At 36.4% G+C, this 18,461-nt stretch overlaps 2 protein-coding genes across 14 annotated transcripts in view; both read right to left on the bottom strand.

The window, feature by feature from the left end:
• Positions 1-3,167: 3,167 nt before the first annotated feature.
• Positions 3,168-6,267, bottom strand: LOC119085050. The gene is made up of 3 exons (XM_037195266.1): positions 6,071-6,267; positions 3,666-3,843; positions 3,168-3,605 (listed from the first exon to the last, which is right to left on the bottom strand). Exons 1-3 carry the CDS (start codon positions 6,155-6,157, stop codon positions 3,373-3,375), a joined length of 498 nt encoding a protein of 165 aa, XP_037051161.1. The 5' UTR covers positions 6,158-6,267; the 3' UTR covers positions 3,168-3,372.
• Positions 6,268-9,578: 3,311 nt separating this feature from the next.
• Positions 9,579-18,461, bottom strand: part of LOC119085049 (ankyrin-2) — a 34,097-nt gene continuing 25,214 nt past the window's right edge. For 9 of the 13 annotated variants that reach the window (XR_005089216.1, XR_005089213.1, XR_005089212.1 and 6 more), the window contains 7 exons: positions 17,022-17,246; positions 15,280-16,952; positions 14,984-15,217; positions 13,540-14,637; positions 11,648-12,196; positions 11,044-11,128; positions 10,752-10,783 (listed from right to left, as the gene is read on the bottom strand). Coding sequence is in view for 4 of the 13 variants with exons in the window: in XM_037195261.1 (XP_037051156.1) it covers positions 10,567-10,783; positions 11,044-11,128; positions 13,201-13,245; positions 13,540-14,637; positions 14,984-15,217; positions 15,280-16,952; positions 17,022-17,246 (3,577 nt within the window). In the remaining 9 variants the exon portion in view is untranslated. Of the gene's footprint in view, positions 10,784-11,043; positions 11,129-11,647; positions 12,197-13,200; positions 13,246-13,539; positions 14,638-14,983; positions 15,218-15,279; positions 16,953-17,021; positions 17,247-18,461 lie in introns of all 13 variants that reach the window. The other 4 variants (XM_037195261.1, XM_037195264.1, XM_037195263.1 and 1 more) reach the window with 4 other exon arrangements.

Below are 18,461 nucleotides of genomic sequence, written 5' to 3'. Positions count from 1 at the left end.
TTCTCTTCTTGAAGAGAATGTAAATAGTTAGGGTGCCACCACCTTCGTGATTAAGTCAGATGTGTCATAACCCTTGGCCGATATTCGTGAAATGGATCATAATTGTAAGGAAACCTTTTGTTTGACTTGCAGCTACAAATCTACTCTTCGAAGCGTATGACTGAGACTTAAAATTGGACCTACTTTCCTTTCCGTGCATTTCAGATGAAGCTGGCTGCTGGCATAAAATTGAATCTCGTTTATTATCGCCGTGTTTATTTCTTCACTCAGACAAAAACTTAATTTGTTACGACGATCATTACGCAGCCATTTTTTAAACCCTAGGCACAACTCATGTTCCTGACGTTTCCGGACGTTAGCCGGTCGACTTGAAAAGAACCTCATTCCTATAAAGTCAGTATGCATTGAGCCTGACCAATCAGGTTATCAAAATGAAAGAAGCTTTGAGTGTTCGGAATAAACTTTTGCCTCTCGTTGATACCCTGCCACTATAGATAGCGGTCGAGACCAAAAATTTGAAATTGGTACTTAGTGGCAGGCGAATCAAAGGACGAATGACTCAGGCTCGAAATAATTATGCTGACGGTATCCTTGTCAGTTCAAGGGAAATATTTTAATTTCTGAGGGTCAAATTTTATTGCTTTACGCAAGCAAGAACTTTGAAAAATAAAAATTTGAATTTCTATAGCAAAACGTTGGACTCGTACAGACTGGACAGTCCAGCTCCCCACTAAAAATGCGAGATTTTTTTCTTACAAAAAACTGGGAATTTTATCAATTGTAAGAGGGAACAATGAGCAAAAATTTCTTAAGTTTTTGATTGTATCAATCTAATTCCAACAAGTAAAATCCAAGCAATTTCTGCTAACAATTAAAAATACAGACAACTAGAACAAAGTTTCGTTTTTTGGAATGTCGTAAAAATGTAAAATCAACAAAAAAACAAAAACCTCCCCCATCCTCCCATATCCCGACCATAACTCACATGATGTTCGCATCAATGTCAGCCAAAACCGGTCGGAAAATACCAGTCGGAAATGGTACTCCACCAACGTCAACTGCGTTCTCCTGCATTTTTAGCAAATTTTATTTTATTTTAAATAAATAAATAATGCTTCTCGTGGTCGCCACGCTGACGGAAGCTTTTCGCACAGTTAGACACGGGTACGGGCGCTCGCCCGAATGGATGCGCAAATGATTCTTCAGGGCTGGAAGTGGACAATCAATCGATCGATTGATGGAGAGAGCGAGAAATTTGAATTTTCACTCACCATCGGCTCGATAAAATCGCTTGTTGCATTGGTCACAGCCGTACCGATGCGATGTTCGCCCCGATGAATCAAACGGTGTTGATAGAACAACGAACCGGTCAGGAATCGTTTACCACAAATGAGACAATGGTACGGGCGCTCTCCCGAATGGCACATTAGTAATTGTGTCAGGGTTTTACCAAATTTCTCCGTGACGATCTTGAAAAATTATGCTGATAACGTACCATTTTGTCAAGGTCATAAATTAGTTTTTCTGAGCTATTTCTTTAAATTCATGCTTCTAGCTCATCTTCGAAATACAATTATTTTTTGGTGATTATCTTAGGATATTTGGGGACCAAAATAATTAGCTAATCTTCTCTTTCTGATCACCTTTTGCTTGTACTATACATGTACAACTTTAGTGAACCATAGTTGAACGTAAATGTAAAATACTTCGAAATTTAAAAACTTTGGTGATTATCTGAGAATTTTTTAGCTCGGGTTGTTGTACGTTCTCTGATCTTATCATACGTGCAAGCCATAAAAATATATCTACCGAAATTTACGACTTGATGATATTAGTTTTATCATAGCAGACATTTCCAAATATTGTCGGTTTTTAGACCGGTACGAAGTACTGGGGTCTTATAGGTTTAATTGGACTCCCTGAGTAAGGGGAAACCTATTGTGGTTGTACATAGATGCCAAATCAGCGAAGAAAAAAAATGTCCGTCTGTCTGTCTGTCTGCACGATAACTTGAGTAAAACACATCCGATTTCTAAAATTCTTTTTTTTCCCGTTTGGTAATGTCAAAAGAGAGGCTAAGTTCGAAGATGAGTGATTTTAGATCGACCCCTCCCGAGCTGTGGCCCAATAAGTGCTTTACGGTTTTTCGAAGATATCTCCGGACATTCAAACGTTACACTTGTAACTGATACGTCAAATAAAAGGTATTTACAATACCGATCGACAAAAAAAAGTTTATGGAAATCGGATGACCGACTCGTGAGTTAGACCCCTTGGTGTGAACCAGGCACAGGGCGGCAAGCAGTTTTTGCTTGTAGGTCGGCCAAATTTGAACATATTTCGTCTGTTTTAGCTTTATTAGATAGGTATTGACCGTACCAATCAGGGAAAATTTTTTTTATGAAATTATGTTCTCCGGAGCGTGAGCTAGGTCTCTTGGAGTGAGCTCTTATCTGGCTACTCGGAAGTACAGTGAACGTGGTGTATTTTGTCAATATCTCGAGTAAATTTTGACCGAATTTCATGAATTTCATTTTGTTTGAAAGGTTTTAACGAATGTAAAGCGTCGGTATTATTTCCGGTCTCCTAACAAAATGGCAGCCGGCGGCCATATTGGATTTTATTAAAAGTTATATATATTGGGGAAAATGGTACTTAGAGTGTTTCTGTTAACAGAGAAGTAATTGGTTATGTGTGGGGGGTTTTAGGAATCCCATATGTGGACTTCTATATATATCTATATTCACCTATATTGAGCTATATACAGGCATATAGAGCTATATAATAGCATATTCATCTGTGAAATGTTTATTTATATGTAAATATAGCGGTATATAGCTGTTTAAATAGGAATTTATGAAATTTGACTTCGTACGGGGCTGTCTATATTGCCTCCGGCAATTTATTTGTGTATGATAACAAGAAAAAGACTGGGTAATGTAAGTAAAAATTACCTAACATCTAACATAGCTTTTCAGTAGACAATGAAGTAAAAGAAGTGAAGAGTTTCACAGTAAAGGCTTTTGATACGAATAGGTGTTTCGTACGGGTCGGCGTTAGCTATGTTTATGCAGTTGATTTCGTCACGTTCTACAAATCATTTAAAAAAGGACAGAGGTGAAAAAACTTCTATGGATTGAAATAGATAAATGATTGTTTATCGATGAAAAATAGTTTTATTTTCTAATGATTGCGTTTAAACAACGCCCTATGCACAAACACCAAAAAAAATAACATCTTAGTATCAAAGTTTGTATGAAAATTTCAACTTTTGTTTTTATAAGTGTTAAGTCGAATGTATGACACACTGTCCAATTGTGGTATTCGGAATCTAAATACACATCTGCCTGCATGGTGCGTTGGTTTAACGCTTTATCCAATTTGTCGTTTGACCCACTCCTTTACTTCAAAAGGAGTTACCAGAGGACGATTGAATATAAACACTCGTGGAAAACATCCAGATCGTAGAGCCCCGTATACAACATGGGCACAATTGTTAGAAACGGAGTTGTATTTGCCATTGCGAGCGTTTTCCCACCATCGAGTCACACTGTTATAATAAATCATGTCGGGCGGAATGCTAATATATTCGTCAGGATCACGACCTATTCAATTCAGTCGATATCAATTTTTGAATTGAATTTGTATAGTTTACCCGTGTGTACCTTCGGCCTCTACATCGTATTTCAACGAAGTTTTCTGTCCTTTTGGCCAGTGACTGATGTAAATTTCTTCATCTGTCTCGTAAATAATAAGTCTGAGCGCAATATGGCCAAATGATGCCTCTAACGGTCTTGGTCCCCAGTAGTACACTTCAATAGTGGGTGCATGTACTTCTACTAGCTGTGTGTAGGAAAAATATTAAAGGATCACAATAAACTAGAAATAAAAAAAATCAAATATGCAAAACAAAACGTATAGCTGTACGAATTATATTATCGAAAATGCTACTCGCACAATTCGCTGCAAATTGTATAAACAAAGTGTCTGGTTTGATCCAACTGAATTTTATAACTTCAACAAACTGTGTAAGGAAGGACCTTCGTTTGTTGCTACTGAGTTCATCCTTCTACAAACCATCCTTCTAAGGAAGGAGTTTGGTTCGTTCCAACTGAATTCATCCTTCTACAAACTGTGTAAGGAAGGAGTTTGGTTTGTTCCAACTGAATTCATCCTTCTACAAACTGTAAGGAAGGAGTTTGGTAGGAGCAGCCTTTGTCGAAATGCGCTACATTTAGGTGCCCTTCTGAGACCTTGAGGAAATGCAATTTCCACAAAACGTCGGAACGCGTCGAAAGAGAAAATATTGATTATTTTTGTTTTGTCACAATTCTTGACGAATCTAACGAAATGAAATTTTTGTTTGAAAAACATGTTTTTTTGTTAGTTGAAACGAAGGAATAGTCAATGTATGAGCTATTTGCAGTCGAATGGTATGTTAACATTATGAAATCATATTTCATAATTTTAACATACCATTCGACTGCAAATAGCTCATACATTGACTATTTGTACCTGGGTGCAAATAGTGTTCATATTGACTATTTGCACCCGGGTGCAAATAGCATCTGAATAATTTTGCAGGCGAAAAACGTAAAAAGCGTAGATAATGACGCAGAATTTCGGAAATAAGTATTCACATTTTTATTTAACTTCTGCCTTTATATCCCCATTTCGATCTTCTTTTTTGTGAATTAATTAGAGAGACTGCGATTTTCACTTACCGTAAAACTTGAAAATCATAAGTGAACTCTCCATATACTTTGTATACAGAAACTACTTATAATTTTCAGGTTTTCCGTCTACTTACAATTTATTATAAGTGAAAATCTCAATATCTCCATTCACTTCCTTTTTGTATGATTTTTGACGCCATGTCATTGTTGGTTTTGAATTTTCGTTTTCCTTTTTGTAATCTTTTGAAAGATTTTAAATATTCGTAATCTTTCCATAGACCAAACATTTAATCCGACTTTTTTCTCGTAAAAGAACGAATCCTCTAGCATTGTTAGCACACGCGTTTATATTTTTGGCACTCCCAGACATGGCCTATTTTTGGAAATTTTTCACAAAATTTCCAAAAAATTCCAAAAACTGCGAACGTCTAAAAACAAAATTTTTCCACCATTCCGAACCGTTTTGGCAACTGCTGAATCAGCCTTGCGTTTTACCTGACTCTCGATTATTTCTTGACACTATCAGGTTTCAAATGAAGACGAGTATGATTAATTTGAAAGACGAGAGCGTCAATAATCAAAAATAAATCATTGAGAGCCGGCTAAAACATAAGGCTGAGCTTCGGAGTTGCCAAAACAGTTCGAACTTATGGAAAAATTTGGTTTTTGGACGTTCGCGGTTTTTGGAAATTTTTGTCAATTTTTTGGAAATTTTGGAAAAAATTTCCAAAAAAAATTCCAAAAATAGGACCTGCTCCCAGACTCTTAAAATAAAACGTTATAACGTTTTTATGCACCTCAGCATAATGTTCGAAAATTGCGAACTTTAGATGTCTATGTTGCCTAAATCGTTGTATGAATCTCGGTGCGAAGTACTTTATTAGGCTCACGATATGCATTATGACCCGAGACCACATCTACAGCCCGATAAAGTACTTCGCACTCGACGTCATAAATAACCATTAATCAAGAAGAGTTGGAATCATCATGCCATACAGACAGATATTTACTAAAATTTTCAGAGATATGACACTTTTGCTTTTATTTAACTCCGCTTTTATGCCTTTAAATTTCCGTTTTTGAAAAATGGATATCTCCACGGCGCAGCAGCGTAAAATACAGGCAGGAGTCATTTAGATTCTAGATTCTAGTAGCCTTACATTTGCGAAGTAAATTTAAATCGACCTAATGTCAGCGTTCATTTAAGTTCAATTTCATACTATGGGCTAGGTCCCTTATTTCACATTCGAAAAATGAAAGACTCCTGCCTGTATTCTACGCTGCCGTGATATCTCCACTATTGAATAAATTATCTTCATTTCGGTCTGCCCTTTTGACAATTAATTAACTCCCTTTTTGTATGATTTGTGGTGGATTTATATAAAATGTCTTACTTTAAGTGGAGCAGGTATCACCACTTCCTTCAGCATTGAAAACCAATCACGTTCCACCGGATTTTGCTCTTCCAATAAAATATCCATCGTTGCCTTATAACGCCAACAGAATAATTCTTAGAACTTTTCTGATACTAATCAATGAATGGTCACAATAAATTCGTCACCTTTCACACCTTAACAGACACCTTAATACTGATACGATTACTCAAAAATAATTCAAATGCACCTTAAGTGAAAGTAGTGTCGTAACATCGAACGTAATCGTAAACGGTAACTAATATAGATAAGATTTCATGTCCAACCAATTTTTTGAACGAAAAAATAAAAATTCGGATGAATGTGTGTTAGGGGCGTGGTTGATTTTAAGTGATCCAATTTTACCCATCTAGAAAACAATGAATATATTAGGAATTCTAGAAAATGTGACCTCGGTTGAAATTTGATGAGACACTCGACCAGGAAACTTTAAGAACTCTGATAAGTCTTGTGTGATATGAAAATGGAAAATGATGACACAAGAAGGGAGAAAACTTCTGCAAAGTATGAGGACCGTGATTTGCATTGTTGATCAGGCGTAATGCTAAAATGAAACGCTTACCGACTTGTCCATTCAATCTTTTTAATAATTTTTCTGTATTTTTCATAGTTTTTATACATTTATAGAGATGAATGAAGAAAACTTCTTAGTTTAAATTAATTTTTGTTTTTTTATTATAACTTTTTTCTCTTTTTTTATTTTAAATATTTTTTTTTATTGTAAATGTATATGTACTCACTTAGGCTATATCATAAAATACAAGTGCGTTGATAATGATTTTCTTTTTGAGAAAGTTAAAAAAAATAATTAAATTTTTGTGAATAAAGAAAATTTTTCAATTTTGAATTTTTCATAAATATTTTTTTCGTTTTAAATAAATAAATTTTGTGGGTCAATTCTGAAAGAAATTTTCTTCGTAGCCAAATATAAATTTCTCTCCCTCTCTTCAATAAATTACAATCATTTTAAAGGGTAAGATCAAAACAATTCATTGTATAACCGTGTTAGAGATTTAGTGTCATTAAAAATATATAGATTTTGTGTTTGTGGATCATAATAATTTTCGTTTTGTAAAGTTTTTTCATTTTTTTTTATTTTAAAATTTTTTTTTTTTCATTTATTTGTATATGATGTTTGCTTTATATATATATATATCAGAAGAATCAAAGCAATTTTTGTGTATAATGAAAAACAAAAACATTTTTCTTAATTAATTTATAGGAAAATATAGTTCGCAATTTGTTTTGGATTTCTGGATTATCTGGTCATTTCAATAAATTTAATTTCAAATTTTCAACATTTTATTAATTTTTTTTTACATTTAAAGCACGATTAATAGGGGGGTCCAGAATCGTATGGGAAAATAAAAGTTTCGAGAAAGTTGGCGGACCCCGGGGAAAACGAACCTATATGACCCACTGATAAAAAATATATATGGGGCCGATGCGATCCGAGTTGGTTTATGGGTCGCGCAATGACGAAATATGTGAAAAACCACGAAAATGAGGGTTAAAGAAAAATTGAACGTAGCTAACAGATGCTGAGGTCACTTCTTAAGGTGAGTTGGCTTATTTCACTTCAGAATAATTCAAAGAAACCGATTTGATGATTTGTAAGTGCATTCGCAGCTCCCAAGTCGGTCAAAGATTCCCAATCTGTTCACTCAGTCTTTGGGTTCTTCCAAAACATTTATGGGATGTGCATCGGATATATTTATGTCTAACGAGAGCTTATGGCATAAGCTTTCATTGCAAAAAGAAATTTTTTCGAAAACAATTTTTTGAAGCTATATACAAATCGATTTTGGTGCAAAAATGTCAGGGTCGTGAACTCAGGCAATTTTCAAATGACTGTTACGTCATGACACCAACTTGAAACTTATTGTGTGTGGGCTCGTTAGAAAGCCACTGTCATTACCTTTACAACGACACCTAACACTCAATTTAAAGAGTGACCTCGCCTGACTTTGTATTACTTGGAAATTATCTGTCGATTTTTGTCTATATCGATATTGTTAGGTGTGTCCAGACGATATAAAAATTCCAAAAAAATGAAACCAACGCATTTTTGTTGCTTTTGCATCTAATCTAAGTTGTCTGGACCAAAAAAGTTTGATATTGTCGTTAAAAAATTTTTCGCATACAAAGTAATGGAAAAAATGTCTGGAAAATTTCAGTGTTTTTTCACACATTTCGTCCTTGAGCGACCCATAAACCAACTCGGATCGCATCGGCCCCATATACAATTTATATCAGGAGGCCATAAAGGTTTATTTTCCCCGGGGTCCGCCAACTTCCTCGACACTTTTATTTTTTGGACCCCCCTAACGATTAAGTTTCCATACTGTTTTGGAAAAGAGATTACTACCGAAAACCGACAATAAAAAGAACTACCGGAAAGTAAACTCAAATCGATGAGATTCATTGGAAATTATCAACTGACAAAAACGATTTTTTTTTTGAAATTATAACGGTAAAATTCGGAAATTAAAAATATTTTCCCCAATTTTGTCGACATTCTAAACTATTTTACCGCAGATTTTATGTTGCTACCATCACTCCTCAAGCTGAAAAATCATAATCGAATGATGCAATCCATTTAAAGCAGCGTCCGTGTTCAGGAGAATAGTTATTTGAATTCGTTGAAATATTCTCGAATTTCTCAGAAGATTTTTGAATTTCTCAAAAAAAAAAGGTTTTTCAGATAATTCAGAGAGGAAATTCAAAAAGATTTCGACGAAAAAAAATAATTTCCTTTGAAACAGACCCAAACGCAAAGCGAAACAGCAACATTTTCCCAATTTTCCACTCGATGTATATTCTATTCTATTCCAACAACCGTGCAATATTTGGTGTTCTATCTATTCGCTCATCCTAAAGCAAATCTAATGAGTTTTCCTTCTTATTACGTACCACTGGTTGTTACTCCGGTTCATTTCACCGAAATTTATTTATTTTCATTCCTATCAATTTGTTCTCCGTCTTCTCATCCAGTTCGTGTAAGGAACGGTTCGTAAATAAATCACTGGGACAACTGATACAACGGGGACCGGTTGTAATGTTTTAAGAACTATTACTTCCAAGCCTGACTTAAATACATTTGAAAATTGAGAGAAAATCGGAGAATTTTTTTTGTTTTGAATCTCTTCGATATAATAGCAAGACTTTTATGTTCAATGTGGAATCCAAGGTTTCTTCGGAATTCCTGATAGATCTGACATTTCATTTCTATAATACCGTGTTAATAGGCCGGTTGGATTTTTTCTTTTCGTTTAATTTTGTTTTGTTTTTTTATTCACTGGATATTTTGCTCTTTTATTCAATTTTGACAGCTTAATTTAGCGAACTTAATTTATTGAAATATTTGAATCAGAAACTGTTTTCTCTATAGCTGCTCAATGTTCAATGTAAGAAACAAATAATTCAAATTCAAATGTCTTACTAGAAGTGGTGCTTCTATGAATTAGCAACGCTATTTATTATGTGCGACAACAAAATGATTTCTTTTTGTTTGTTTTTTTCATTAAAATTTTATTTTTTTCTAAATTTTATTTTTTAAGAAAAAAATTAAAACAAAAAAAAAAACTTTCATAAAATTACTGGGCACTTAAACGTAGTAGTAGTTATAATTCGATAAAAAATAATTATTTTTTTCCATTAAAAATTGTGATTCGTTTCTATGAAACATTATCAGATAACAAAATAAAATAAAACAAAGAAATTACACACACGCAATTGAAAACAAACACACTTAACGACAAAATAATCAATTTAAAAAAGAGAAAGAAAAAAAATGAAAGAAAAAACCGCCGCGACAACTTTACAGCTTTACATTGTGTATACCGTGGACCCGTACGAAAGATTTTTACATAATATTGATCACGTCGGCGATTAATAGTAGATTAATGAACATGTCTTCTAAGAGACTGGTTAAATAAACGTTTGCTTCATATACAAACTATTACCTTCGGCTTCCAGAAGCGAATTCGTATCTGACAATTAGAGGACATTTAACACTCTAGAAGCGGTAAACGATATAATCATTGCCATCTTTTGTCGTTGCTGTCGATAACAGATGATTAACCGTTTTAAAGCGATTTAACAAACAACAAAATTGACAAAAAATAATTTAAGAAATAAAAGGCTCTGCCGCGAAGGAAAATTTGAGATGTAAGGGAAATAACCGAAGTACTAAGGCTAAGGTCATTTGGACCGATTAAATAAGTTTCGAAAATATCGAAACGCACGGACACGCATTTCCGAAGAAATTAATTTGTCCACGTGCCAATGTAAGCGATTTTTGCCAGACTTACCATAGTCTTAAGAAAACTCATACCCACCACACTCACGTTCATAACGAAACATTTGAAAAGCAAAAAAAAAAAAAACAGGAAAATTCAATAACTTCGTACGGGTCGGACAAAAATGGTGAGATTTGTTCGCGCACAACCATTCCCTTACGGTTGTCTTCGTTCTTCTTGCATAAATTGATCGACAATTTGTTGCATTGTTTCGCGCAGTTCATGATCGTTGTTGGTCGTTTCGTCGTTTAATTCGATTTGTTTCTGTTGCGAAGATCGTTGTGTTAACGCATCGGCTAGCTCAGATGGATCAGTTACATTGTGCTCGGATGTTGTTACCGTTGTTGTGGTAGTGACTGTTCTAACGGTTGCACTGAAATTGGAAAGAGTTTTTTTTTATATTTAATTACGAACAAGAGGGGGTTGTGCGCAATGCAACGCAAAGTCATTTCCATTATTTCCATCAGTGGTGTGGGGTGATTTGAGTTTTTTTAGACGAAATAAGCTAAACGACAAATTTGAATCTGATTTATAGAATAGAAATGAGCTGTTCAGACGTTGTGGAATGGTATGATCATAGAGACTTTGTCGATACAACGTCACTAATAACTCGTACATGAATCAAACACTTACTTGTTTTGTGGGTCCTTGAATTCTTCAACTGTTTGATGGGTAAATGTTGCAGGATGTTCGGAACTTTGGTAGTTGAAGTCAGTTTCTGCTCGAAAAAATCGAAGAAGAAAAAATTAGTCAAAAACATGAAGATGACGGAAATGCTAAATGGGGAATACTAGAAATGAAATGAGCTTTTTATTTGAATATAGCAAGAATTGAAGAAGACCATTCGATTAGAATGACTTGTCTAGTATCAGTGTTAACGTTTGATTTTATTGATTAAGATCAATTTTACACTCGTCATATCACCAGGCGTTTTACAAAATTCAATAGTAGATGTAATGTCAAACAAAATGCAAGATTTATGAGTTAAAAGAGAATCAACCAATCTGAAAGAGTTCTTTCTTTACTGATAAGATCAGTTTATTCGTTGAAGCCTGCACAACGTCGACAGTTCGATCTTATGCCCTTGATTTCAAGGTCGATCTGTTTCAATTCGAAATGAAAGCGAGTCTTGATGAAACGCGACGAAGGCTCTAAGAACCCATGATAAGACGAAACATGAATATCCGGATGAAAAACGAATGGCATGAAAAAAATAGTCAAAATTTACCGCACATACGATTATCATTTTCAGCAGCTCAACATTATTTGTCTGCACAGTTCTACGGTTCAAAATTTTAGCTGTGAAATGGGTACACAATTGGCGGCACACTAAATCATTATCTAACAACAACAACAACAATTGCTTATGATCGCACAGTTCTATCGTAGCAAAATAGGTAAATGAAAACCAATATCACGGCCATCACCACAACATTTTGTGTATCGTGTACGATTTGAACAACTTGTGTCCATACGTTGGGTCCACTCTTTGGCCCCGTCTGTTTGTTGTCATTCAGACTAATCTTATTCATTGGCCGTGCACTATCTACTTTGCGAGATTCGTTTTTACCCTTCGGTTTGCCGTTGGTATTAACATGTTTGTGCGTCGCTCGTTCGACATTACTGCCAATTGTACTTTTGTTATTGGAAGGCTTTGAAGGTTTAGGCCTTCGTTTCGTGGCTTTAGTGGCAATTGCGTGTTTACTTGTTATAGCAGAAGAAGTAGATGAATGAGCGCAATCAAAAACAGTACTAACATCTAACACATGCAGTTTAGAATTGCGGTCTAAATAAAATAAGAAGAAAAATTAAAATAAAAAGGAAATTGTTACCAAGAAATAAAAAAGTTTATCAAAGTTGCCGGCCAAGCACATTTAGCAACAGAAATAAAAAGCGAATGGAATGTTTGTCTAACGAGATGGCGGGACTTTCTACACGGTCAATATCGTCCAGAAATTATATTATCGTTTTTTAGACGATATTATCATCTAAAAAACGCTTTTATAATTTTTTGAACGATAATATCGTCAAGGAAACGATAGTATCGTCAAGACAATATTTCAAAATTTAACATTTTAGATGATATTATCGTCCTTGGTGAAAAAGGTTCGAACGATAACATCGTCTTTTGAACGATATTATCGTCTAACAAACGATATTGACCGTATAGAAGTGTCGCCTCTCCGTCTAACGATTTCTGTTTCGTTTTTTTCGTTTGTTTGTGCTAACATCACAATGGTGATAATGAATTACGATAAATGCACCGTGAACTAACACTAGATGTGAGTAAACCAAAAGTGAATAATGTTGTAGCAGAGCACCACAAAAAGAGCTTTTCATAAATTTTGTGTACAAAATGAATTGTGTCGAAACTTTCACCATAAAATGGTAAAAATCGATGTAACGATGGACTGTATGAAAGACAATGAACAATCTAGCGAAAGTTTTTCTTATTTTGGTATGTTTCCCATGTTCTTGTAGAGTCCTGATGATATGTTAATGTGAGAAGAGATGGCTATTTGAATTGTAAGTTGTCTCCGACTGAAGACATGACTGACTTTGTGGAATGGGTTTCGTTTTTTGAACTAAAGTTTGATTTAAGTCTAAATCATTTACAAAAATATAATTTTCTAAAAAATACAATGACTCGTCTGTCTGCCTTCTTCATTCAACTGTAAGGGTGCTACAACAAAAGGAAGTTTATAAGAGAACGAGGTATATCAAAAACAAACCCAATGATTGGTTAACATTCAAATAAAAGAAAATGTGAGTAGAAATTTGGTTACGTACGGCTGCGCATATTCAATTCATCAGCACCAGCTTTAGCGAATGCACCTTAAATTAATACCAAAAAATGATTATTTTACTAGTCAACGTCTGGAGTCAGAATTAGAGCGGCTATATATTCAAATCACAATAAAAACGCCCGTCGTATCTATATGTACAAGTGCGCTCGCATCATTTCCCCGTAATTATCAAAATTATTCTTCAACCAGCACCAAACATCAACTCAAAAAGTATAAAAAATCAAAATGAAACCCAAAATACTCAAAAACAAAATATGAAAAATTTGCAAAACCCAAAACAACTAAGCAAAAACCAAATGCCAAAAAAATGCGTTTCAAGTACCTGGATCATCGTCACTCGATTCTGCACCCGGTTCATGTAATGCAACATCCGAACCGCTTGACGAACCAAATGTTTTATCGCCAACACCGCGTATCGGCGACGCATTAGGATTTACCGATTTTTTGCTATCACCGGTTGCACCATCCCGACCATAATGACTCTCACTGTCCGATTCGCTGTTCAAACTCAAGGACATTGTTGGCAAATCCTCACTGGATATCGGTTGCGATTCCTGCTGTAAATGCTGGCGCACGACGATTTCGGGTATTTGTTGCCGATTTTCGTCGCCATGAGAGAATTTCTCCTCGGTGGTCGTAATGGTGTACTGTTCACCGTTGTCACCGACAATCGTTTGAGTGGTCGTTTTGGTTGACACAAAGTGAGACTCATTTTCGTCACTCTTATCACCACTCTCACTGTCCAGCAGATCATCGTCAGCTGTTTGCACCAAAATGACTTCATCGATTTCACCGCTGTAATCATCGCTTGGCGATATGATGACCGGTGCGAACGATTCATTCTCATTTTGTCCAACATCTTCCAAATTCAATGTGGAAATCTCAGTTATTTGTTCGTCATCGTCCTTTCCAGTTCCGGACGGGACATCCCATTCTATGTCATTGACAGCTGGCCGAATCGGTTGCGGTGGTTTGACGATATCTCGGTTGACTTTCGAATGCTTTTTTATTGTCTTGACTTTGATTGGCGTTGAAGTCTTCGACGAAACTGGGATGCGACTTTCGGTGGTAGTGGTTGTTGTCGTTGTCGTGCTGGTCTCATGCGGTGTCGATTCCATTTCGATGAAATTCTTGGTAATTGCTGACAGAGTTTCTGGCTCGTCACTGAATTTGACCTTTTGTTCGTGAATTTCTTTCGTAACATCGGCCACCTTAGTCTCCAACTGACGATCGAATTCATCTAAAACATCACTGATTGTGTCTTCCTGCTGCGATATGTTTTCGTTAACGTGTCTTTCTGCTTCAGCCACTATGTCGTCGATATTTTGCTTAATTGAGCTCAAACTAGGATCGTCGGATGGTTCAAGAACGCTAGCAGTTGATGTTGCATTCATGTCACTTAAGTCATCCGAAGGGAGACCTTTAATTGTTTGGATAGGTTGGTTTGACATGGTGGAATTTATGAAATGTGGCGATAAATCGAAGGAGAATGGAGATTATATTGTGCAGTCGTGGGTTTCTTTTAGAGAATCGAAATGTGCATGCGAACTTTTGATTAGTATGTGTGTATACATTATGCGTGACGGAGATGTACACACTCCCCACAACTTTACTCTAAAATTAACGGAAAAAATCTAAAACTCACAACTCCACAAACAAACATCTCACCATCTCTATCTGCTATCTTACTCAAAAATAAGAAAAACAAAAGCTGTTCGACCCGTCTACGGGTCGCCAGAGTAAAATGCAAACAAAATCGAACTCACCTTGGCTGTTGTCGAACTGATGCGTTAGATCACTGGTCTCAGCTTCGGCAGTTGGTGGAATTTTGTTATTGGTATCTAGCGGCGAACGTTGATCGTTGGCCAAACCAAACTCTGCTGGACTGGGTGGAGGAGTTTCATTTCCAGTCAATGAATGTTTGGTCGACGATATGCCAAGCGTAATGAATTGATCCTGAACACGTTGGAGTGCTTCGATGTCGTCATTGTTTCGATCGGCTGGAAATGAAAAATTTATTTGGTTAGAAGCAGCAACAACGACCGACAGTTGCCCTTCTTACCTTTTCCATTCGTCAAATCATCGCTGCCATAATGATCCTGATAATCGAGTTCACTATTCCGTTTCAACGATGTGTCGCGGGAAGGACCAAGTTCCTCTTTCAAATTATCGAAACCGGATTGATCCAGTTGCATCTTAGCAACGGCCTTTTCCATTTCATCGGTGACCAGCTCCAAGTTGAAAATACATTTGTCAACGATATCGGATCTGTTGATGCGATGCAGGGCCTGCTCCAAATTATTTCCGGTTGCTTGTTTCCCAGACTGACGAAGCCACAATCTCAACAGAACCATTGCCTGATGTGACGGTTTGTCGGGATATTCCGATTTTATCAACTCAACGTCGTCATTCGGCACTTCCAAGGCTTCAGCTAATTTCACCCAATCGTTTCCCAACAAATTGCAGATGTCCGACAAACGGATATCGGCTTTGTGGATTTCATTGACCTTGAATCCTCCGTTCAACATGACGCGATAATTTTTGTCAAAACTTCTCGCGTCATAGTCCGAATTTGTATCGTCGTCGAACACTTTATCCGGTATGACGATGTTCAACGTACAAATCGGAGTCAATGCTGGCTCACCTTTGGCTACTTTTGGCTCGTTCATAAAGTTGATTCGTCCGACATTTTCGCCATCCTTGATTTTAACCACGAATGTGAGGCGATTTTCCTTGAATGCATTGAACTGCAAATGAAATTGGTCGCCCGATTTCATAATGGGAATAAGATTTCCCGCAAATTCAAGATACACTGGGCGACCCTCTAGTATTTCAACATCGCGACTCTTGGAGACTTCAACAAAATGTTCTTGTTGTTCAAGCGTCTTATCCTCTTTGTCGTCGGTCATACAGAATACGCTGAGCTTGGCTTCATTGGCATCGGTCCGCTTAGCAAACACGACAAATTTAACCATAAAAGGAACATAGGCCATGTGAGTGTACAGCTCGGTAGCCATTTTACACGCTTCGGTAATATTTCGGCAATCCATCAACCAGAATCTCGCTGACACTGTCGTTGTAAATGAAACGCAATCCTTAACGAATGTTAACGGTGTTGAACCGGTAACATCTTCCCAAACAGCACGATTTTGACCACCAGTTATGGAACACAAAAGTCTCAAAGTCGGAGCATTGCCCGAATACTGATTTATCATGCCCTGTGTGTGGGCTCTTGGTGCAGGCATGCTAAGAGTTATTGCTTTATGGAATTTACGTCGACGTGGTTCAACTGTAACAACTGGTGATACAGCCACACCTCTACCGAGTAGATTAGCTGTACTGTTGCTATCGATTGGCTGTGCTTGGAGACCGACTCGAATCTTTTTCGTTAGAGCATTTGCTGGGAAAACGGCTTGCACTAATGGTACCGCTACTGATGATACAGTGCCACCATCTGGACCGATAGCATGGACCTCTTGACGAATTCGTGAGACGACTGCGAAGAAGTGCGGAAAATCATGTGTAACTACTCGTATGATCCGATTGGTGTGCAAATCTTCCAATTGAGTCAGTTCACCGGCTTCGAAACTTTCATTTAGAACGTCCTGAATTGCCTCCTCACTATCATAGAGAGTGTGTTCGCGCCACGTTTCACCGTTGTCCGATCGCAGTATTATAATTTCACGTTCTTTGTCACGTAACGATGCAAAATGTGGAACTTCCAGGATTACCGGTCTGTAATCGAAAAAACGAAAAAAAATTATTTTCATTTTCACAAACGCACAACAGGTCGAATAGCAGTACCCAAGGAATTTTGCTGCGACCGGAGTTAATTCCAAAATCCGACTGACCAAAGCCTCGCCTTCCATAAGCGGTGGTGGATTCGGTATACGTTGTGGCTTTACATACCGACATGTGATTCGAGTCGGTTGTGAAGCAGATCTGGGTGGTACGATGACACGAACACCACTATGACGACAACCTCGCATTGCACCTCCACGAGCATCGACCAGAAACGATACCAGAAATCTAGTGAAAATAGTTTTGAATATCTGTGAGTATACTGGAACGTTACGAATGGACTTTGGGTTAATTGAAAACGTGACAAAACGCGATATCGTATGATTGTGGGTCAAGTTATGTTATTGTCGTTATGCTATAAATTGAACATCACGAGAGAGACATGGATGCTATTCGCTAGAGTGTTGCAAATTTTGTATTTAGTTTCGTTGCGTGACGATTCCAAAAATTACTGGGATAAGCTTCAACGAAGTCTTTAAGTTTGGTTAATCGTTGAACAAAATTTGCAATTCTCTTGGGAATCATGTTATTATTGCGGTATAGTAGGAACGGGGTCTGTTCCCGATTTTTCGAAATGTTTTTCTGAACAAAAACTTTCGTTTTCATTTCGAATTAATTAACCTTTTAGAAATGGCGACATGTTATCTATATGACCATTGAGTCTGGTACTTTTTTTGTAAGGGTATCGTTAAGTGTCAGATACCAAATCTGGTACTTCATTCTTCATCGATTTTATAGAATAAATATGTAAATACGTAGACAAGACTTGACCAGTCCAAGCGAATTCACGAATTATAGAAAAAAATAATTAAATTTCATCGATTTCCAGAGGCGAATAAGATTCAACATTTTTTCTGTTTTGGTAGTTGTGGATTCCACAGATTCCACAAGAATTCCGTTGAACAAATGAAAATCTAGATTTTTGAACTTTGTTTAGGCACGCAGCTGCAACAAAAATGAAAAATCTAGATTTTCATTTGTTAAATAAATTTGTTGTTGAATTAATTACGAACCAGTTTATAAAACAAAACAACTCCCAAAACAGAGAGCATGTCGAATTTCAATTTTCTCTCACTGTAAATAAATAGACAGTTTGCGCAAATGACGTATAAGTCGACTAGTAAATACCAACTTAAAAGTTATAAGTGAGGTGGTTATAAGTCATAAGTCCACTACTTATAAAGTCAAATTTACAAATTTCAGAGGAAAATGCGGCTAGTATCATGGGTACTTTCGAGTCAGGTCGCAACTTGGAGGAGATTTATTTTATTTTATAATTGAAAATATAAAATCAATTTACAAGTGCATAAGTCTATACTTCAAACCGTTAAAAGTCCGATGCTCATGCATCTCTAAGTGATAAGTCCATAGGTTTTCGTAATTTAACCAATTCAATGACATACTAGACATACTTTTCGACTACTTGACTTATAACCCCAAATA

This window comes from Bradysia coprophila, unplaced genomic scaffold, assembly GCF_014529535.1.
Source record: "Bradysia coprophila strain Holo2 unplaced genomic scaffold, BU_Bcop_v1 contig_94, whole genome shotgun sequence".
NCBI classification, from domain to species: Eukaryota; Metazoa; Arthropoda; class Insecta; order Diptera; family Sciaridae; genus Bradysia; species Bradysia coprophila.
This window is presented reverse-complemented; position numbering and strand designations above follow the sequence as displayed.